This window comes from Panthera leo, chromosome B4, assembly GCF_018350215.1.
Source record: "Panthera leo isolate Ple1 chromosome B4, P.leo_Ple1_pat1.1, whole genome shotgun sequence".
Lineage (NCBI taxonomy): Eukaryota > Metazoa > Chordata > Mammalia > Carnivora > Felidae > Panthera > Panthera leo.
The window spans coordinates 19,706,319-19,729,769 of NC_056685.1; the positions used below are offsets into that span (position 1 = coordinate 19,706,319).

General features: G+C 40.1%; 1 protein-coding gene and 1 pseudogene across 13 annotated transcripts in view; one reads left to right on the top strand and one right to left on the bottom strand.

Annotated features, from left to right (window-relative positions):
* The window catches only part of MLLT10 (MLLT10 histone lysine methyltransferase DOT1L cofactor), a 234,980-nt gene that overhangs the window by 433 nt on the left and 211,096 nt on the right, over positions 1–23,451 (top strand). For 12 of the 13 annotated variants that reach the window (XR_006204580.1, XM_042945064.1, XM_042945063.1 and 9 more), the window contains exons 2-3: positions 105–264; positions 3,488–3,567. Coding sequence is in view for 11 of the 13 variants with exons in the window: in XM_042945064.1 (XP_042800998.1) it covers positions 105–264; positions 3,488–3,567 (240 nt within the window). In the remaining 2 variants the exon portion in view is untranslated. Of the gene's footprint in view, positions 1–104; positions 265–3,487; positions 3,568–22,416; positions 22,581–23,451 lie in introns of those variants that run through there. The other variant, XM_042945071.1, reaches the window with a different exon arrangement.
* Positions 20,873–20,960, bottom strand: LOC122225778 (annotated as a pseudogene).

The following is a 23,451-nucleotide window of genomic DNA, read 5'->3' on the forward strand; positions in this document are numbered from 1 at the left end:
TAGGGAAGGGAGCGGGGACGCGGGTGGCTGTGTGGTGGTGGTGGGGGGGGAAGCGCTAATTGGCTTGCATGTGTTTTTTAATGGTCCCCCCAACTCCCTCTTAGATGGTCTCTAGCGACCGGCCCGTGTCACTGGAGGACGAGGTCTCCCATAGTATGAAGGAGATGATTGGAGGCTGTTGCGTTTGCTCAGACGAGAGAGGCTGGGCCGAGAACCCGCTGGTTTATTGCGACGGGCACGGCTGCAGCGTCGCGGTGCATCAAGGTAAACACCCAACCGCCCGCCGGGCCGAACCCGGCCTGCTCCCAACCGTCACCGCTTCCCCCACCTTGGCAGCAACTGCCAGTTCTTCTACCGCCCCTCCCCCCGCCCCGCCCCGCCCCCGCCCCCGCCTCGTTCCGCGGCCGGGGATTGACTCCGAGGGTCCGCAGCGGGGCGGAGGGGGTGTGGGCTGTGCATGTGGGAGAAAGTGCGTGTGGCCTGGGCTGTCATGTGATTCTGCGCTCACTCTCTCAAGTGTCATTTGGCCGCCGCCTGCGCCCGGAGCCGTGGGGCTGGAGACTTTCCGAGGCGGTGGTTGGAGGCGAGGGGGTGGGGTGGGGGGGTGCGGGGCCGCGGCCTGCGCCCCGGGGGCGGCGGCAGGACCGAGTGTGCGCCCTTCGGTGGTGTCGCGGTGGCCGTGGGTTTGGGTTTGGGAACGTGGAGGCCCCTCCCCCTTCACTGGCTGCTCCTGTCTGCCGCAGTGTGTCTGGAGACTTCCTGTGGCATGGAGTCGGGCTCGGGAATGCCACTCGCTGCGCCTGGGCGGGTCGCGGAGGCAGAGCGGTGGCCTTGGCGCTTTAGATTAGGGAGGGAAGGCGCCACTGCTGCACCCCCAAGCTTTCTGGCGGAGACCCTGCTGCTGCGGACTGGGAGCTTCCTGCGTAGAAGACGGTGGCCTTCCGCCGTCGCCGTCGTGTGCTGCAGGAGTGGCTTGGCTGAGCTGCCCTAGGCTGGTGGATAAGGCTGTTCAGTGGCTGTATCTGGCCACTTCCTCAGCTAAAGTGACTGGAGAGAAGAGGAGGTGGTGGTGCGGCCAGTGACTTGGGGAGCATCTTAGCTTATTTCTGGGTGTTTCCATTCGGTGAGTTTTTTTGGATATTACAAAAAAGGCGAGGGCACTTAGGGAGTTTTCTGGCCATTGAAGTTTCTGACTTTTCCCGTATCTTGCGGTAAGGAAACAACCTAGATGATTTTTGGGTGTCTGTTACACATACTGTCCCTGTTACCAATCCGCCCCGCTTCCCATTTCTGTATTTGGCCGAGTGGTGTTGATATTTAGTAGTATATGGAAAGGACACTACCCAATGAGACAAAGTGTGAAACATAAGAGGTTGAAGTGCATTCTTCGTAGAATGAAATCTCAGAATGGGGAAGGGAGACTTAGGAGATAGTGAATTAATTACTGGAGTGCAGTCAGTTTTAACGAAAACCTAATTGCACATCTTCCGTTTAAACTTTTTTGTTTTTTGTTTTTTTGAGAGAGAGGGAGTGAGCAGGTAAGGGGCAGAGAGAGGGAGGGAGAGAGAAGATCAAGCAGGCTCCACACCATCAGGACAGAGACTGATTTGGGTTTGAACCCAGGAACCACGGGGTCATGACCTGGGTGGAAACCAAGAGTTGGGCCTTTAACCACCCTGTCGAACCTTTGACCCACCCAGGTGCCCTGCGCACCTTCCTTTTTTAAGGAGTGAAAACAATGTGTGTTGAAACCTATATACTGTTTTTAAAGTTTTAGAAATGATGTATAGCATTTCCATCACAGTGTTCGTTCGCATTTGTGGACGTATTTCTTATGAATTGGATTCTCAATTATAAAGTTTTAATAAGTAATGTCATCTCCCAATACAGAAGACATTCATTTAAGCATAAATTTTCTTGTCCGGAAGTAGTACTTCTGAATTAAAATGTAAGTTTTTGGGTATTCATGCAGTGTTTCTTGACCGAATGTTTTTACACTGATATATTTACGAATTTTAAAAGGAATTTCAAGTTTAGCTTTTGGGAGCTTTAAAAATTTGTGTTGATTTTGTATTCTTTGAGTGTTTTCCAATATTTAAGATATTTTCAAGCTTCCTGTGAGCAAGTTCATGTGAGAATGTCAGTTGGATATTAGTGTTCTAGGTTTTTGGGAAAATTTCAATTCCTAGTTAAATACCAATAAAAAATTTTTTTTTAAAAATAGAGTGTGATTTACATATACTCAGATCACTTGTTGGAACATTCACATCATATATTTAGAAATAAATATGCACTTTTTAAAAAAAGATTTTTAAGCTTTATTTTTGAGAGAGAGAGAGAGAAACAGTGTGAGTGGGGAAGAAACAGAGAGAGACACAGAATCCAAAACAGGCTCCAGGCTCTGAGCTGTCAGCACAGAGCCCGAAGTGGGGCCCAAACCCACAAACCACGAGATCATGACCTGAGCCGAAGTTGGACGCTTAACCGACTGAGCCACCCAGGTGCCCCAATAAATACACACTTTTTAAAGTAATGGCTTTGAGATGTGATTTACATACCAAATAATTTACCCACTTAAAACGTACAATTCACTGGTTTTAGTACATTTAGAGTTTTGCATTTATTGCCACAGACTCCGTTTTAGAACATTTTCATCAACCCAACAAGAAAACCGTGGACTGTTAGCAGTTACTGTCCTTTTTTTCCCACCACCTCCCCAACTCCCCTAGACAACCACTAGTGTACTTTCTATTGATTTGCCTTTTCCATTTTATACAAATGGAATCATTTCACGCTTAACATTGCATTTCATTTTCTTTTCTGCAATACTTGTTGCTCATTTTGACAGGTGATTTAGAAGTATTTTCATTAGCCTTACCTAAAATGCTTTCTATTTAAACTGTAGGATACAGGAATGAATTAATGAGTTTCTTAGTAATTCTTTGTGAAGAATCTATGTGTTAATTTTTACTTGATATTTTTTCTATCATAAAAGAATAAACACTTTTTTTAGGTTTATTTATTTTGAGAGAGAGGGAGAGAGAGTGTGAGAAAGTGAGCAGGGAAGGGGCAGAGAGAGAATCCCAAGCAGGCCCCCCAGTGTCAGTGTGGAACTGGAGAGGGGGTGTGTGTGTGGGAGGGGAGGTGGGGTGGGGGTGGACCCAGCTTGAAATCAGGAGTTGGATGCTTAACCAACTGAGCCACCCAGCTCCCCAAATAAGTACCCTTTGTAATGCTTATACTTATTTAAATAAAATAACAAAACGCTGGTCCTTTAACATTTTTATTAAAATGTCATACAGGTTTTATTAGGTGGTGGTAATATATATGTGGTAAATAAAAATATAAAATGTTTTAATTCTTTACAAAGAAGGTGTTTTGTGTGAAGTCTGAGAGGTAATTATTTTAAGAGGGATTTGAAAGAGTATTTAATTTTCTGTAATTCTTTAAATTTTAATATATTTTAAAATATTTTATTTCCCAATAGCTTGCTATGGCATTGTTCAAGTACCCACTGGACCATGGTTTTGCAGGAAATGTGAATCTCAGGAGAGAGCAGCCAGAGTGGTAAGAACTGTTTTATCAAAAACATTAAAATACCTCAGTGAGTAGCTTAGGATGCTACATACTTATGTTTCAGTTTGAAAGGTTTTCAGTCTTGTTCACATTTGAATTTGGGCCAGATATCAACTTAACTGTTTTAAACCAAATTTACAAACTCTGAAAAAAACAAATTGAGCCGCATAACTATATGTTGAACAGATAAAACATAAAGTTGTAGCTGGGCTTTAGCCCTTTTTACTGGTTTGAAGGGTTAAATTAGTTAATCATTAGTGAGAATATGATGGCAGTAGAACATAAGGAAGTTAAGCTGATAATTCTGCTAGGGTCTGTTTAATGAGTAAAAAAAACACACTAGAGTTTAACCACTCATATTTTTACTGCATTGCACATGTATATTTTAACTTTGAATGTTCAGTATTTTCAGACATTTAGTCTCTTTGGCAAAGCAACATAAGAATCTTCCTCTCTCACATGGCTGGCTACCTTCTTTCTGAACACTTTTGTAAACTTCTTGTAATCATAAGGGAGATATGTTTATTCTGTGTGGCCCAAGGCATTTTTTACAATTGAGCTTCTGGAAATATTAGGGAGAAATAAACTTAATTTTCATCAATCATATAAAAGTATTACTGTTTGCTATGCGATAGCTCCTTTTTGGTGTTGACTAGAGAATTTGACAGAAGGTAGAAAACAAACATTTTGGCTTTTCTACCTACATGAGTAGCATGGAAACTTTTTATTTTTGCCTAGGCAATTCTTGATTAGAAGTCATAGCTGAGTAGCCTATTTAGGACTGTGAAACTCAGAGCATTCTTCTGTTCATATGTTTTGTTTGTGTGTGAGAATACACTATAGCAGAATTATAGCTTATTCTAGCATTACAGTGGTTGGAATTAGCAAGTAGGGGATGGAATCAGTCATATAAGTTTTAGGATTTGATGTATGCATAGGTCTCCTTTTTGGTTTTTGTTCCTCTTTGTAGCATTTTATAGTTTTGGGGTTGATGGGTCACCAAGCAAAGGAGGTTATGTTTTAACTCATTAGTAAACATTGATAGTAGGTGAGGCTATTCCAGAGGGTGTCACAGTGGATTCAAGGCCAGAGGAAGATTAGAAAATAGGAAGGCAGATAATGAGAGACGATAAAGAGCTCTGTCAATGGGGAGTAGTACAATGCCAAAATTATTTGCCTTGAATGTCACTTGTTGCCTGTTTTTATTCCTGTATTCCCTGAGGGCATGGTTAAGATATCAAGGTGAATTGAGGTAGTTACCTTACAAGGCATATTGAAGAACACATTTTATTTTAGTGTTATTCGGTAGGATGTGGGGGCCATTCGAGGTTTTAAAGAAGAGGCACAACTTCCTTTAATTTCCTGTAGTGTACAGTTATAAAAGATAAGGTCCTTTGTAAAAACAAAAACTCATTCTAAGCTTAAATAGGGAGAGATAGGTCATCTTATTGTTTATTTTAAGGTTTTATCTTTAACTTATCTGTACACCCAACATGGGGCTTGAATCCACAACTGGGGATCAAGAGTCACATGCTCTAGTGACTGAGCCACAAGGGCATTTTAATGTTTATTAAATTTAATTGTTTAATGTTTATAAAAATTTAATTATGTAAATTAAATTTTGAGAGAGAGAAAGAGAGACAGAGTACAAGCAGGGGAGGGGCAGAGGGAAACACAGAATCCGAAGTAGGCTCCAGGCTCTGAGCTCAGCACAGAGCCCAAGGCGGGGCTCGAACCCACGAACCTCCAGATCAGACCCTTAAGCGACTGAGCCACCCAGGTGCCCCATCCACAAGGACATTTTAACGTGAGGGTAGAGGAGCCAAGAAGCCTAACGTGGAAATGTATCCGTTACTTAGGGAATTAAATTAGTCCTTTTTTTTTTTTTTTAAAGTAAATCCTTCCCTTTCAGTAATTACATTATTACTTTGCTTATTTATTTATTTTTAAAATAATCTCTACCCCCACGGTGGGGCTCAAACTCAGGACCTCAAGATCAAGAGTCATATATGCTTTGAGCCAGGCAGGCAAGAATTGAATTAGTCTTTTTTTTTAATTTAAGAAAAAAAAAAATTTTTTTTTTTTACGTTTATTTATTTTTGAGACAGAGAGAGACAGAGCATGAAGGGGGGAGGGGCAGAGAGAGAGGGAGACACAGAATCGGAAGCAGGCTCCAGGCTCCGAGCCATCAGCCCAGAGCCCCGATGCGGGGCTCGAACTCACGGACTGCGAGATCGTGACCTGAGCTGAAGTTGGACGCTTAACCGACTGAGCCACCCAGGCGCCCCGAGTTAGTCTTTATTTTATTTTATTTTAATTTTTATTTATGTATTAAAAAATTTTTTTTTCAACATTTTATTTATTTTTGACAGAGACAGAGACAGAGACAGAGTGCGAGTGGGGGAGGGGCAGAGAGAGAGGGAGTCACAGAATCCGAAGCAGGCTCCAGGCTCCAAGGTGTCAGCACAGAGGCTGATGCAGGGCTCGAACTCACAAAACGTGAGGTCATGACCTGAGCCGAAGTCGGATGCTCAATCCACTGAGCCGCCCAGGCGCCCTATTTTTATTTTTTTAATGTTTATTTTTGAGAGAGAGAGCGAGCATGCACACGCTCTCACGCCAGTGTGGGAGGGGCAGAGAGAGACAGGGAGACAGGGAGTCTGGATCAGGCTCTGCACTGCCAGCGCAAAGTCTGACATGGGGCTCAAACAAACTGTGAGATCATGACCTGAGCTGAAGTTGGATGCTCAACCAACCAAGCCACCCAGACGCCCATATTTATTTATTTATTTATTTTTATTTATGAAAAAAATATTTCTTTTAATGTTTGTTTTTGAGAGAGAGAGAGACACCGCGACAGCGTGTGAGTGGGGGAGGGGCAGAGAGGGGGGCAGTGGGAAACAGAATCTGAAGCAGGCTCTAGGCTCTGGGCGCTCAGCACAGAGCCTGATGTGGGGCTTGAACTGACAAACTGCAAGATAATGACCCCAGCTGAAGTCAGATACTTTATCACTGAGCCACCTGGGGGGCCCCTTATTTATTTATTTTAACGTTTATTTATTTTGAGAGAGAGCGTGAGTGTGTGGCACGCAAGTAGGAAAGGGACAGAGAGGAGAGAGAATATCCCAAGGGAGAGAGAGAGAGAGAGGAGAGGGGAGAGAGGAGAGAGTATGCTGACAGCTTGGATCCCCACAGACTCTCTCACAGACTGCGAGATCATGACCTGAGCTGAAATCAAGAGTTGGATGCTTAACTGACTGAACCACCCAGGTGCCCCAGAATTGAATTAGTCTTAATCTTATTTTTGCTTTTCTTTGTCTGCTTTATTCTTTTCCTTTCTGCAGGTTTCTCTGCTACTAGCTGTTTACTATCTGTCAGGTACTATGTTAAATGTTCTACAATTATCTGGTTTAATCATCTTATCAAACCTTTGAGGTACTTTGTTCACATTTTATGGGTAAAGACATCATGTTTTTTTTTTTAATTTTTTAATGTTTATTTCTGAGACAGAGACAGAGCATGAGTGGGGGAGGGGCAGAGAGAGAGGGAGACACAGAATCAGAAGCAGGCTCCAGGCTCTGAGCTGTCAGCACAGAGTCCGACAGGGGGCTCAAACTCACAGACTGAGTGAGATCATGACCTGAGCCGGAGTCGGATGCTCAACGGACTGAGCCACCCAGGCGCCCCAAGACATCATGATTTTAAGAGAAATGCGTATCTGTTTGGAGGCTGGGCTGTGATTAAGCTCTCAACCATCATGTTCTGTATTGCCTCTTGTGGTGAAAAGTGGCCATACTTCAGCTCCTAATATTTTCTGTTTCCTGTCTCAAAAGACTAAATGTTCTCCTGTTCCTTTGGGGAGGAAAGAAACTGGGTTGGCTTGGATGAGGTGCCTGACTCTGGACCAGTTAGCCATGGCTAGGCAGTAAGGTTGCTTAAGACACAAGATGTCTGTGGGTTTGAGATAGCTCATTTCTCAGAGAAGAGGGAATTATGAGCTGGTAGTACCTTGGCAGATACTATAGAGTAAAAACCAGAGTAATAAAGTTGTAATTTCACACAAGAAGTTTGGTAGTGGATGGAATGGATTTGAAATGGGAAGTTAGAAACTGAAACACAGGATGATATTACACTAAATATGTGAGACTAGAAGGGGAGGGAGTGGAAAGGAGGAGAGGGAGTGAAAAGGAAGGGAGGGAACATTTTAAAGGATGAAATGACACATGGATATTGGGTAAAGGAAAGGGAGTAATCAAAGACAATTCTGAGTACCAAAGTTAATCACTCTGGAATGGTGGTACCGTAAATAGTCATAGAGTAATGGCAAAAGGAGAGCAAACTTGAAGAATAAAGTTCTGTTTTGGGCATGTTCGTTTTGATGCTGCTGGGAGTTTTCATTGGAAATTTAGGATTAATGTAATGGAGTTAAGTTGGAGTTGTAGCTGCCTAGAAGGAAGACTGGGAACCAATGACATTTTTTTGTTAGAGAAAAGAAAAATGAAGATGGCTATGGTGAATATCCATCCACACTTGTGGAGGGTGAGAGAACAAGTTACCACGAACGGATCATGAACGTTCAGGAAAGGAGAACCTGCAGTAGAACCTTGCTGTAAGGACCTGAAGGATTGAGAAAAGTTTCTGAGACCACAGTTGTAGTTCCCTGGTTTGGGCAGACCTCTCATTATAGGGTACTGAAGAGAGTAGAGATTGTAGGATTAGACCGAATGTTGAAAAAGTAAGGGGAGAGGAAAGTAAAAGAGTGAGGGAAGGTTTGGATGGTTTTTAAGGGAAACTCTTTGTAGGTAGGCATTCATTGTGCAGAAAAAGCACTTGAATTGCTTATTTATCTCAAGTGAACATGTATTTTTGCTGAAGATTTTTGATTAGACTTAACACTGTTTACTAACTTCTTGGTGGTTAGAGATTAAGACACTTATTGATGACTGTTTTGTATTTAATGGGTATTTGTTTTTAATTACCACAGGCTGAGGAGACTTACTAGAAATTTTATCTACTTATATAATTTTAATGAGATAAAGAGGATATATTAGGTGTTAAATATTCTACTTTGAAAACATAGAGTGGATTGTGCAAGAGAGTAAAATGGCCAAAAGCCCATTAGGATTTTACATTATTTAGGTATTGCTATTCTAGCTCTAAATGAAAAGATGATTTCTACCGGAGGTGAGATGTAACTTTTTCCTATTCTTCTGCCTCTTTATATTGTATTTATTCCTGGCTTCTTAACATTGTTGGGGAAGAACTACTAGATGGAATGTAAACCCAGAATTTGGGGATTGACCTAGAGTTGCACATTTTTCAGTTTTTGTTTAATGAAGATATATAATGCAAAAGTCCCTATATATCTATAGAACCATCTAAACTATATGCTTAACTGTAGTGTATATTTCTATTTAATTTTATTAAGTAAAATTACGTTAGTGTATATTTAGTTATCACAAATTGTTATGAATATAGAACATAAATATTCTTCACTCACGATGAACTAATGTTGATTCTTCATATTTGCCTCAACTCTTACCTTCTGAAAAAGAATAATAAAAAAAAATTAACTTGAAATACTTTTGTACTGTCCCCAGTCTGAGTCATCCGTTAACCTTTTAGCATGTCTTGGGACCAACCTGTCCGTCTGTCTGTTTCTCTCTCTCTTCCTCTCCAGTTTCATTGGGATATAATTGACATATAACATTGTATTAAGGTATACAATGTAATGATTTGATATGTTTATATGTTGTAAAATGATTACCACAGTGAATTTAGTTAACATTCATCACCTAACATAATTACAATTTTCTTTTTCTTTTTTAAGTTTATTTATTTATTTATTTTGTGAGAGAGAGAGACACAGAGAGAGAATCCCAAGCAGGCTCCGTGCTGTCAGCACAGAGCCTGATGTGGGCCTTGATCTCACAAACTGTGAGATCGTGATCTGAGCCAAAATTGAGAGTTGGTCGCTTAACCAGCTGAGCCACCCAGGTGCCCCTCTTTTTTTTTTTTTTTAAATTATTTTTTAAGTAGGCTTCATGTCCTACTTGCAGCCCGACGTAAGGCTTGAATTCACCATCCTGAGATCATGACCTGAGCTGAGATCAAGAATTGGGTGCTTAACTGACTGAGCCACCAGGTGCCCTGTTTCTTTTCTTTTGACGAGAACCTTTAAGACTTATTCTTGGGATGCCTGCTGGCTCAGTTGGTAGCGCATAGGACTCTTGATCTTAGGGTTATGAGTTCAAGCCCCATGTTTGGGTGTAAAGCTTCCTTAAAAACAAAAAACAAAAACAACTTGAAAAAAATTTACTCTTAGTAACTTTCATATACACAATACAGTCTTGTTAACTATAGTCACCATGCTGTATGTTATGTTTCCAGACCTTATCATAACTGGAAGTTTCTGCCTTTCATCTGCACCTCACCCCTTTTCCCTACCCTCCATCCATTCTCTGTTTCTCTGTTCTCTGTTTCTATGAGAGTGGTTCTTTTAGATTCCATATGTAAGTTGAGAGGATATAGTACAGACAGTTCTGACTTAGGATTTTTTGACCTTACATGGTTGTGAAAGCAATGTATATTCAGTAGAAACTGTATTTCAAGTTTTGTTTTGATCTTCTCCCAGAACAGCGATACACGGTACGATATGCTCGTGATGCTGCTGGGCAGCAACTGTGAGCCTCATCTCCCAATCAGCTGCCAACTTGATTAGGAGGGCAAATAACCAGTATACTTACAGCCACTCTGTTGTTCATTTTCAGTACAGTATTCAATACATAACACTTTATTATAAAATAGGTTCTGTGTTAGATGATTTTGCCCAACCGTAGGCTAATGTGTGTTCTGAATACATTTAAGGTAGGCTAGGCTAAGCTGTGATGTTTGTAGGTTAGGTGTATTAAATGCATTTATAGCTTATATCATATTTTCAACTTGTGATAGGTTTATTGGGACATAACACTGTTGTATATTGGGGAAGATTTGTATTTGTCTTTCTCTAATTTGTTTCACTTAGCATAATGCCCTTAAGGTTGATCTGTGTTGTTGCTAACAGCATGATTTCCTTTGTTTTTATGGCTGAATAATATTCCATTGTATGCATACACTACCATCTGTTTTAATACTTATACTACATGTGTATATTCATAAATACCATCTAGTATTATTTTATAGGAATGGTATCATTGTATATGTGTTCTGTAACTTGTGATATAGCTGCATTAATACATACTGATCTAATTCATTCTTTTTATCTGCTTTTTAGTGTTTTGTTATAGAGCCACAGTTTATTTAATTTCCTTATTTTTATGTTTATATTTTATTTAGTTTTTAAAAGTTTATTTTCGGAAAGAAAGAGCTCATGAGTGGGGGAGGGGCAGAGAGAGGGAGAGAGAGAATCCCAAGCAGGCTCTGCACTGCCAGCACAGAGCCTGATGTGGGGCTTGAACCCATGAATTGTGAGATCATGACCTGAGCTGAAATCAAGAGTTGAATAGTTTACTGACTGAGCCACCCAGGTGCGTCCCAAATTGTGTTTTTTTTAAATAGGCGTTTATAATTTAGATATAACATTACTGATGTTTTTGTTTAACCCAGTTTTTTGTTTGCCTTGCTGCTTTATAGTCATTTACTTTTCTTTAAAAAAAAAAATTTTTTTTTATGTTTATTTTTGAGAGAGAGATAGACATACAGAGTATGAGTGGGGGAGTGTCAGAGAGAGGGAGACACAGAATCTGAGGCAGGCTCCGGGCTCTGAGCTGTCAGCACAGAGCCCGATGCGGGGCTTGAACCCATGAGCCATAAGATCATGACCTGAGCTGAAGTTGGATGCTTAACCGACTGAACCACCCTGGCACCCCTCTTTTTAAAATACAGTTCTAGGGTTCAGTGCCTAGTAAGCAGTAAGCAAACTATATTCATCTCTGTCTAAAAATGTTATTATTTTGCTGTCTTATATGCTAGTTTGAATTTTAGAGTAATAATTGTTTTCCTGTAAGTAAAGAATTTATTCTAGTTTGTCTTCTGGTATCTAATTGTGCTAATAGAAAATCTGTTGACAGTATGCTTCTCCTGCTTCAGAGCTGATCAGCTTTTGTTCTGTGGACTCAGTTTTTCTTACATGTTGGCAGATTTTCTGCTCTCTCTTCATATGTCACCTTCCCATTTAATTTTCTTCTGGAACTGTTAATTAAGGTATATGCTTGAGATTCTTGTTCTTTTTTGCTTGTCTTTTAATTTCTTTTTCATCATATTTTCTATCTTATCTCTCTATTGTGGATAATCTCTAGCTCTGTCTTGAAATTTATGCATATTGTTAACCCTATGAGTGAATTTCTTGTCTAAGTATATGTAGACTTTCTGTTTGTTTTTATGTTTCCATTTGCTTCTTTTTTTATAATATTTTGCTATTATTGCCTTCTGGATTATATTCCCTTACTACTTGAACATTTGAAACATACTTATTTTAGGGGCCCCTGGCTGGGTTGGTCGATGGAGCACATGACTCTTGATCTCAGGGTCATGAGTTCAAGTCCTACATCGGGCGAAGAGCTTACTTAAAAAAAAAAATACTTATTTTAAAACCTCTTAGAGATTTTAGATTTCTCTAAATTAGAATTAGAATTGTTTGTTAACTCTGGTGGTAGATGTCTTCATTGTAATTTTTGGCTGTGAGCTAATCCTCAGGAGTTGTCTTCCTTGGGATTCCTGTTCCTCTAGGAACACAGTGAAGATGTTACTATGGAAAGTGTTTGCATTTGCTCTGTCTCTGAAGAACGCTGTGTGACCTTACCAAAGACCAGGTTCTAGTGGCTTCTGTAGATTAGGAATTTACAGATTTACAGATTCTTTCTTTTAAAAGGAGTTCAAAAGGCCTTTTAAAGCTTTTATGACAGCTCTTGTGACATCATTTGGGATCAGGCTTTTTTTGTCCTCCTACTATACCAACCTTAGCACATGGTTTTTGTTTTCAGGGTTGTCCCACAGTCAGAGAGAGGATGGCAGCTGAAACAGTCATTGTGACTGTGGAAAGAAGTTCTAGGCAGAAGGGGGGTGCAAAATGAAAATTGATTTTCCGCCCAGCTGACTGATTCTCTTAAGTTTTCTTGAAGCCCCAGGCAACAGATTATGCTTAATTTTACTGGCTTTGAATTGTTATAATTCAAAATATGGGTCAGTTGGAGAACTAAATACAATTGGAGTTTTGTTACTAGGGAAGATCTGGAGAATGGCTTTGGGGTTGGTAACAGCAGACTGTTAGAGTTTGCCTACTGGATGGAGTTCATTGCTCCAGACTGATTTTTGTTTCTTGATTTGGATTGCAGTACTATCTATCTATTTATTTATTTATAAATAATTTATTTATTTTGAGAGAGATCATGAGCAGGGGAGGGGCGGAGAGATAGGAAAAGAGAGAATTCCAAGCAGGCTCCACCCTCAGCCCAGAGCCCAGCACAAGGCTTGAACCCATGAACCATGAAATCATGTCCTGACCTGAAACCAAGAGTTGGACGCTTAACTGAGCCACCCAGGCACCCCTGGTTTGGTTTTTTTTTTTAAATGTTTATATATATTTTTGAGAGCATGCATGCAGAGGTGGGTGGGGGAGGGGCAGAGAGAGGGAGATAATCCCAAGCAGGCTCCCTGCTGTCAGTGCAGAGTGAGAGGTGGGGCTCAGTCTCCCTAACCAAACTGTGTGACCTAAGCTGAAATCGTGAGTCTGCCCCCAGGTGTCCCAGGACCCTTTAGATAATGGATTTTGGGCCCCACTCTCTCTCAACATAGGTTTGAGTTTCCAGTTTTTCTAGAGTGACTCCTCACGTCCAGAACAGACATCTTCAGTGCAGCATCTCTAGTCTTACTGGTCTAGGCCATGTTTTTCTAGGATAGATTCCCCTCTGGTTGTGGGATAGGCACTTAACAACTCCTGTCCTCATGCAGGGAACCCAGTTAGAACTTTTTTTTTTTTTTTTTTTTTAACGTGTCTAGGGTCTATGCTGGTGTCATAGTCCACCCCAGTCTCTAGGGTGTATGTATTATATATTAGATCTGATATTTTCATTAAGTGCGTCACCTTCAACTGATGTTTATTCTTTTAACTTTTCTTTTTTATTTCTGCCACTTGGAGATTTACCATGATATATACATAATTGAAAATTGTTTTTTCAAATTTGTCTTTGATTTCTTTTTTTTTTCAATTTACCTTTGATTCCCGAGTGCAAGAAGGCAGTTCAAATTTCATATATAACTTTCTCCCTTTTATTTCTGTACAAGCAGTTTAGTTTGTATACTTTAAATAGAGTGCCTTCTGAATTGGGGCGCCTGGGTGGGTGGCTCAGTCGGTTGAGCATCTGACTTTGGCTCAGGTCATGGAGCCTGCTTCAGATTCTGTGTCTCTCTCTGCCCCTCCCCAACTCGTGCCTGGTCTTTCTCGATCTCAAAAATAAACAAACATTGGGGCACCTGGGTGGCTCAGTCGGTTAAGTGTCTGACTTTGGCTCAGTCATGATCTCACAGTTCGTGGGTTCAAGCTCTGTGTCGGGCTCTGTACCGACAGCTCAGAGCCTGGAGCCTGCTTTGGTTTCTGTGTCTCCCTCTCTCTGCCCCTCCCATACTTGCACTCTGTCTCTCTCAAAAATAAATAAACATTAAAAAAAAAATGCCTTCAGAGTTAAATATTTGCTACCATTTTTTTCTTATTGCTGATTCATATCTAATATTTGCCTTTAAATTTCTCATAGTACATTAAGTTCTTACAGCTTTGAAAGAGGTGCTTTTAGAAAGTTAACAGATTTAGTGCTAACCACCATAGATAAAATGTAGTAAGTGGCCAATTTCTCTGGTCTCTCTTGAATTCTTTTACTGTGAGAAGATCCTAACCTAATGGCTGATATGAAGTAGGTGCTTAATACTTGTTTGTATTAACAAGTGTAACTCTCACCTGTGTAACTAGTGAGAGAAAGGAAATTGATACCTTGCCCAGCATATGGCACCTATTTATTCCCTTTTTTTTGGATTTAATTTTTATGTTTACCAGAGCGATAAATGCACATAGTCTAAGTCTGGTATTACCAAAAACTTTTCTCGCTCAAACAAAACAGTACCTGCTGCTTTACCCTTGAACCCTCATCTCATTACCAGAAGCAACCTCTTTTGGCCGTTCCTTCTGGTACTTACTTGTATGTTTCTAAAAGGAATGTGTAAGCAGCTATTGTTTATTTTATTTACAGAATTTTAAATGTTTATTTATTTTGAGAGAGAGGAAGAGAGATTTAGAGCGCGAGCAGGGGAGGGGCAGAGAGAAGCAGAGAGGACCCCAAGCTCACTCTGCACTGTCAGCTCGGAATCTGACTTGGGGGCTCCAACTCATGAACCATGAGATCATGACCTGAGGTGAAATCAAGAGTTGGACGCTTAACCAGCTGAGCCATCCAGGTGCCCCACAGCTATTGCTTTTTAAAGTTTATTTTTGTTGAGTAAGCTCTGCACCCCAGCTGCACCCAACTCCTGAGATCGAGAGTTGCGTGCTCCACTGACTGAGCCAGCCAGGCACCCCCATAAGCAGCTGTTCTTGACATATCAATTTTAGTAGTTGCCTTTCAGTATATCACAGATTTTTGTTAAATCAGTAGTGTTGAACAGTAATATTTACATTATTATGACTACTTAAATATTTTGTTCATTTTTGAGCCAAAAGTATACTGATTTTTTTTTATTAATTTCATTTCCTTGGGATTAATAATCATCTTGTATTTTAAGTTTCCTTGTATTCTTTATTTAAGGCTAAATTTTTTGCCTCTGTTTCTTCATATAATCTTCCAAATGGTTAATGAATCAGGTAGTGTATTAGTAAAATTTTCCATGAATTCAATTTTCCTTTTCCTTTTTCTCTCTCTCTCCTCTCCCTCTTTTCCTCCTCCTCTCCATCCTCTTCCTCTCTTCTTCCTCCCCCTTCCCTCTTCCTCCCTCTTCTTTCTCTTTCCCTCCGCCTTCTTTTCTTCTCCCCTTCTTTTCTTTCTCCTTCTGCCTCCTCTTCTCCCTCCTCTTTCACTTTTCACTTTCCTCTTTCCTTTCTTTTTTAAATCAGTAGACCTTCTGGGTACCATCTCCCTGCTGTCATCTGGGCTGGTTTCTCTTTAGGTCTGGATCTTCCCTTCACTATAATCTTGGGAGTTTCTTTGTTTCTTGCTTATTTTGGATTCTGTTTTGTAACACCTCACTTCCCCATTTCTTCATCTCTAATGGTTTATTTTCTTGTTTCGGTGGGCATCTCTAGCAACTTCATAGAAAATGGTGTGTGAGGAATAATTTTTTAAAGGTTTTTCAGGTTTGATAAAATTGTTGGCTTTATCATCTTGATTGATAGTTTGGCTGAATATAGAATTCTTGGTTGGAAATCATTTTCCTTTAGAATTTTGGCAATTTGCTTTTTAGCTTTCATGTTTCTGTTAAGAAATGTTGTAAAGTCCTGATTTCTAATATTTTGTATGTGATTGTTCTCTCTGGATTTAGTATTTTTTTATCCAGGTTATTTCTGATATTTTTCATGGTAGTGTGTTTCTCCTCACTCATTGTGTTAGGCATACAATGGCCCTTTTGATTTGGCAAATCATGTTAGGGAACTTAAGTTTGGTCAATAGTAGAACTTTTAAAAATTATTTCTTTGATGATTTCATCAGTTCTGTTATTTTTTTCAGTATTTTTCTTTATTTTCTTTTTTCTTATTATTTTTAATCAAAAATTTTTTAAAAATTTACATCCAAGTTAGTTAGCATATAGTGCAATAATGATTTCAGGAGTAGATTCCAGTGATTCATTCCCTATGTATAACACCCAGTGCTCATCTCAACAAATGTCTTCCTTAGTGCCCCTTAACCCATTTAGCCATCCCCCTACCCACAACCCCTCCAGCAACCCTTAGTTCTCTATATTTAAGAGTCTCTTATTTTTGTCCCCCTTCCTGTTTTTATATTATTTTTGCTTTCCTTCTCATCTGTTTTGTATCTTAAATTCCACATGAGTGAAGTCATATGATATTTTTCTCTATTTTCGCTTAGCATAATACCCTCTAGTTCCATCCATGTTGTTGCAAATGGCAAGATTTCATTCTTTTTGATTGCGAAGTAATACTCCATTGTATATATATACCACATCTTCTTTATCCATTCATCTGTTGTTGGACATTTGGGCTCTTTCCATACTTTGGCTATTGTCGATAGTGCTGCTATAAACATTGGGGTGCATATGCCCCTTGGAAACAGCATACCTGTATCCCTTGGATAAATACCTAGTAGTGTAATTGGAAGGTGGTTCTATTTTTAACTTTTTTTTTTCAAATGTTTGTTTATTTTTAAGAGCAAGACAAAGCGATAGCAGTTGGGGGGGGGGTGGGCAGTGGGGAAGGCGCAGAGCAAGAGGAAGGCACAGAATCCGAAGTAGGCTCCAGGCTCTGAGCTGTCAGCAAAGAGCCTGAAGAGGGGCTTGAACTAAAAAACCTGAAATCATGACCTGAGCCGCAGTTGGACGCCCAACCAACTGAGCCACCCAGGCGCCCCCGCCCTTTTTTTTAAACTTTTTGTGGAACCTCCATACTGTTTTCCAGAGTGGCTGCACCAGTTTGCATTCCTACCAGCAGTGCAAAAGAGATCCTTTTTCTCTGCATCCTTGCCAACATCTGTGGTTGTCTGAGTTGTTAATTTTAGCTGTTCTGACTGGTGTGAGGTGGTATGTCATTGTGGTTTTCATTTGTATTTCCCTGATAATGATGTTGAGTATTTTTAACTTTTTTTTTTTTTATTTAGAGAGCATGCGTGTGTGTGCAGGGGTGGTTGGAGGGGCAGAGGGAGAGAGAATTTTAAGCAGGCCCCATGCCCAGTGCAGAGCTGGATGCTGGACTTGATCTCATGACACTGAGATCATGACCTGAGCTGAAATCGAGTTGGACGCCTAGCTGCCTGAGCCACCCAGGCATCCCTGTATGTTTCTTTATTTGGATGTTGGCCTTTTTTTTTTTAAAACATAATTTATTGTCAAATTTGTTTCCATACAACACCCAGTGCTCATCCCAACAAGTGCCCTTCTCAAATCCCATCACTCACTTTCCCCTCTCCCTAGCCCCCATCAACCCTCAGTTTGTTCTCTGTAAGATGTTGGTCATTTTGAACTAATTTTCCAATTTTTAATATTTTGTTTAAGTTTTTTTTTTTTGGTTCTACTTTTTTTTTTTTTTTTTTTTAATGTTTATTTTTCAGAGAGAGTGAGTATGAGCAGGGGAGGGTAGAGAGAAAGGGAGACACAGAATATGAAGGAAATTCCAGGCTCTGAGCTGTCAGCACAGAGCCTGATGTGGGGCTTGAACCCATGAACTTTGAGATCATGATCTGAGCCGAAGTCGGACGCTTAACCGACTGAACCACCCAGGCGCCCCTTTGGTTCTACTTTTTGAGGCAATTCCTTACTTTGTCTTCTGACCCTTCACTTAGATTTTTTTTTTTTTTTAAAGTTTTTTTTTTTTTTTTTTAATGTTTATTTATTTTTGAGACAGAGAGAGACAGAGCATGAATGGGGGAGGGGCAGAGAGAGAGGGAGACACAGAATCGGAAGCAGGCTCCAGGCTCTGAGCCATCAGCCCAGAGCCCGACACGGGGCTCGAACTCACAGACTGTGAGATCGTGACCTGAGCGGAAGTCGGACGCTTAACCGACTGAGCCACCCAGGCGCCCCTAGATTTTTAAAGTCTATTATGCTTTTCTCTTATGTTCTGTTTTTTATTCTTTATCTTCTGTTTTTATTTCTTGGATGTCTTTATTTCTTTGTTTTTTAGTTGAAGTATAGTTGACATACAAGTTTACATTAGTTTCAGGTGTGCAACATAGTGATTCCACGACTCTCTGTGTTATGCTGTGCTCACCACAAGTGTAGCTGCCATCTGTCACCCTATGGTGCTGTTACACAATCACTGAATATATTCCTTCTGCTGTGCCTTTGTATCCCTGTGACTTATTCCATAACTGGAAGCCTGTATCTCCTACTTCCTCTTCACTCATTTTGCCCATTCCCTCAGGGTCTGTTTTTGCTTATTTTCTTTGTTCTTCATTTGTTTAGATTCTGCATTTATTTTTATTTTTATTTATTTTTAATTTTTGTTTAACGTTTATTTATTTTTGAGACAGAGAGAGAGCATGAACGGGGGAGGGTCAGAGAGGGGGAGACACAGAATCTGAAACAGGCTCCAGGCTCTGAGCTGTCAGCACAGAGCCCGACGCGGGGCTCGAACTCACGGACCGTGAGATCATGACCTGAGCCGAAGTCGGCTGCTTAACCGACTGAGCCACCCAGGTGCCCCTAGATTCTGCATTTAAACAAAATCATATGGTATTTGTCTTTTTCTGACTTATGTTAGTTAGCCTTATATCCTCTAGGACCATCCTTGTTGTTGCAAATGGCAAGGTCTCATTCTTTTTTTATGGCTCATTCTTTTTCCATGGACACTTGAGTCGCTTCTGTTATCTTGGCTATTATAATACTGCAGTAAACATAAAGGTGTGTATATGTTTTTGGATTAGTGTTTTCATTTTATTTGGGTAAATTCTCAGTAGTGGAATTACTACGTCATATGGTAATCTATTTTTAATTTTTGAGGAACCTCCATTCTGCTTTCCAATGTGGCTGCACCAATTCATACTGCCACCAACAGTGCACGAGGGTTCCCATTACTCCATACATATCCTTGCCAACACTTGTTATTTCTTGTGGTTTTGATACTAGCCATTTTGACTGGTGTAAAATGATTTCTTATTGTGATTTTAATTTACATTTCCTTGATGATGAGTGATGTTGAACATCTTTTATTGTGTTTGTCGTTCAGTCTGTATGTCTTGTTTGGAAGAATGTCTGTTTCAGGTCTTTTGCCCATTTTTAAAAAATATTTTATTTTTAAGTAATGTCTAAACCCAACGTGGGGCTCAAACTCTTGGGATCAAGAGTCACACGCTCCACCAGATGAGCCAGCCAGGCGCCTCAACCTCTGTCCATTTTTAAATTGGATTTTTTGGTGTTAAGTTCTTTTTTTTCATTTAGCATATTTTTTAATTTTTTATTTTTTTAAGTAGGTTCCACACCCAACATGGACCTTGAACTAATGACCCTGAGATTAAGAGTCACATGCTCTTATCGATTAAGCCAGTCAGGCCACCCCCATTCTTTATAGATTTTGCCTATTAATCCCTTATCAAATACATCATTTGCAAATATTTTTTCCCATGCAGTGAGTTGCCTTTTCTTTTCATTTTGTTGAGGGTTTCCTTTGCTGTACAAAAGGGTTTATTTTGATGTAGTCCCAATAATTTATTTGTGTTTTTTTTTTTCACCCTGCCTAAGGAGACTTACCTAGAAAAATGTTTCTATGGTTGATGTCAAAGATATTACTGTCTATGTTTTAGGAGTTTTCTGGTTTCAGGTCTCAAATTTTGATCTAATCCATTTTGAGTTTATTTTTGTTTGTGACTAAAAAGGGGTCCAGTTTTGTTCTTTTGCATGTAGCCGTCCAGTTTTCCCAGCACCGTTTGTTGAAGAGACTGTCTTTCCTCCATTGTATATTCTTGCCTTCTTTGTTGGAGATTACTTGACCATATAAGCGTCGGGTTATTTTTGAGCTCTCTCTTCTGTTCCACTTATCCGTGTGTCTGTTTTTGTGCTGTTGCATACTGTTTTGATTATTATAGCATTGTAATGTATCTTGAACTCTGGGATTGTGTTACCTCCAGCTTTGGTCTTCTCTCTCAAGATTGCTTTGGCTATTTAGTCTTTTGTGGTTTTCCATACAAATTTTAGTTTTATTCTAGTTCTGTGAAAAATGTTGGTATTTTGATAGGGATTATAGCCTGCTTTGGGTAGTATGGATATTTTAACAACATTGCCTCTTCCATTCCATGAGTATGGAATATCTCTTGAATGTTGTATTTTCCTTCATTGTGAAGGTATTAACCAGGTTTTTTTATTTTTGTTTTGTGTCAGTTTTCTGAAGTTTTCTTCTGCTCCTGGGACTCTCTTCCTCAGAAATTCTTTGTATTGTTGTTTTGGCCTGTCCTGTTAGAGACTTTGCTTAAAAATCTGATGACTCTTGGGAGTGCTTAGGTGGATCAGTTAGTTAAGCAGCTGACTCTTGAGTTAGGCTGAGGTTATGATCTCAAGGTTGTGTGTGAGATTGAGCCGGGTGTTGGGCTCCACGCCCAGCCTGGATCCTGCCTAAGATCTCCATCTTCCACTTTGTCTACCCCTCCCACACTCGTGTGTGTGCACTCTCTCTCTCAGAAAAAATTAATAAAAAAATAAAAGAATTCCTACACTTGATCTTAGCCAAAAGGCTGAGAAGCGATAAAAAATAAATAAAAGAATTCCTTTAAAAAAGTGTGGTGACTCTTAGGCACCTATTTGAGATTGGAAGCTCTGTGTGTGTGGGCAGGGATTGTTGCTGATTGCCTTCATTTTAGGTGATCTAACTGGATTCTTTTATTAGGAGACCACCAGCTGGTTAGTTTATTGAGAGGGAACTCTTTCATCTGGTTGGGATTGACAGACCTGGTTACCAGTATTCTTTGAGCCAGATGTTTGCTGGAATTTCCTATTTACAATTAGATTTTCAGTTAATTCTTCTTTTTCAGTATGGTACCCCTTTCCTCAGCTGTGCTTGGTATCCTCAAATCCAGATTTCCTCATTTACCCTTTCTGCAGTTTCTGAGGATGGGGGTAGTTGAGAAGTAGATTAGAGGGGAGTTTGGTTGTTTTTCAGTATATCCTGTCTCTCCTTTTTAGCTTCACCTGAACGCATTCTTTTTGGATACATACACCAGCAGTGTGCATGTGTGACTCCTACCCCCTAGTGCCTGGTACCTAAAGTTTCTCCAGTTTCTGGTGCTATGTAGTCTAAGATACATTGCTTTTGGGCTTATTTTATTGCAGCAACCTTTTCTGATTTGTTAAGTCATTTACTCCTTGTCTCCTTTCTAGTTTCCAAAATTTTATAGCTGTTGTCTTCTCTTATGTTCTTTTTCTATTTGTGACTTTATGTCCTTTTACCTCACTTACTGGAGTCCTAGGAAGGAGGGTGGAATTAACTACCTGTGCTCATGATGTGGTCTTTTCCCATTTCTTCCAGGGTCTTGTTTTATGTTTTAGTCTGTCCTTTTTACTTGATTTGTTTCCCCTACTCACTTTACAGACATTTTTGAATCTTCCCATGGATTCTGCTTTCCCTTTACATTTTTCCCTTTTCATTTCTTGTCTTTTCTCTTTCCCTAGCGAGCTTCCTGGGAGAATAAAGCTGTAGTTGATACTTCTGCTTCACCTGTCTAGTATAGTCTAGCCTCTTAGTTGTACATAATGATTGAGATACAACTTTGTTGTCATTTTAAGCAGTTGTGTATGAAATCTGTATTTGCTGTAAGACTCTCATCATGGACACTTGTCCATTTCGTCTTTTAGTAATCCTTATATAAAAGTTCGTGTACAAGAAATTCTTTTAATAACTTAGCATCAGGAAAAGTGACTCCCTTGAGGATTTGGTATATTTCCTCCTTTTTGATAGCTCTGGTGATGCACATTCTGTTTTTCTTTTTGTTCTGGCTGTCAGGTAGCCCAGAACCAAATCTGGTCTTTAGTTACATCAGTTATATTAATCTGATTATTAGTATGTTTGTTTCTTCCTTCTCCTCCTGTGGGGTTTAGGACTTCACCTCTTATCTCTGTTTCTCTGCGTGTTGATTTCATTCTCTCATACTACAGACTCTCTACTTCATGAGGCTGGAACCATGACTGCTGGCAGCTCTTGGCTCTCATCTTCCCAGCCCCTTCTACCAGAAGAAGGGGCTCTCTTGAAGAATCCTGGGAAGGACTCTGATTGGCCTGTCTTGGATCATGTACCCACCATCCCTGTGGCTGGAGTGGGGAGGGTACTATGAATGGCAACCCTCACTAGAACTACATAGTTGGAGTCAGGGGTAAGAGCAGTTTCCCTAAATCAGGGGGATGACCTTCATACTGGCTTTCAATGTTCATTCTTCTATTTTTTGTTGTTATAATACAGGTTGTTAATGTGTGCACTGCCTCAGATCCTTTTCTGAAAAAAATTTGAGTGTAAAGAAATAAGTGCATAAGATATCACAAACTCCTGTTCATTCACCTTTGATATTATTACATTTGGCTCTAAGTCTGCGTTGTTGATTATGCTGTTAACTTCAAATGGGCAAATCCAACATTTTTTCAGTTTTCATTCTCTTTGATCCACTTGTCAGCATTTAAAACTGATCACTCAGTTGCTCTGTGATCACTAGTGTCATTGTAAAAACCGATCACTCCATTGCAACTCTCTCTTCTCATGACTTTTGGGAAGCTGCTTTCTTCTAACCTCTTTAAACATATTGCCTTTTGGTTTCCTGTTTGGCGTTACTTCCTTCCTTCCTTTAAAATTTAAGTTACATGATTGCTTTTCTGGCTTGTTTGTTTGATTATCTTAACTCTGTGAAAAATTATGATGTATGCTTGGGGATCTAAGTATTAATAATATCACCTGAATAATTTTTTTCTAGTCTTCAGATCCATATTTGCAATTACCTTCTGGATATCTGTATCTAGGTATCCTAGGCATCTTAAATTTGATTTCTCAGGGTGTCTGGGTGGCCCAGTCGGTCAAGTGGCCGACTTCAGCTCAGGTCTTGATCTTGCAATCTGTGGGTTCGACCCCTGCGTCGGGCTCTGTGCTGACGGCTCAGAGCCTAGAGCCTGCTTCCGATTCTGTGTTTTCCTCTCTCTCTGCCCCTCCCCTGCTTGCTCTCTGTCTCTCTCTCAAAAGTAATAAACATTAAAAAATTT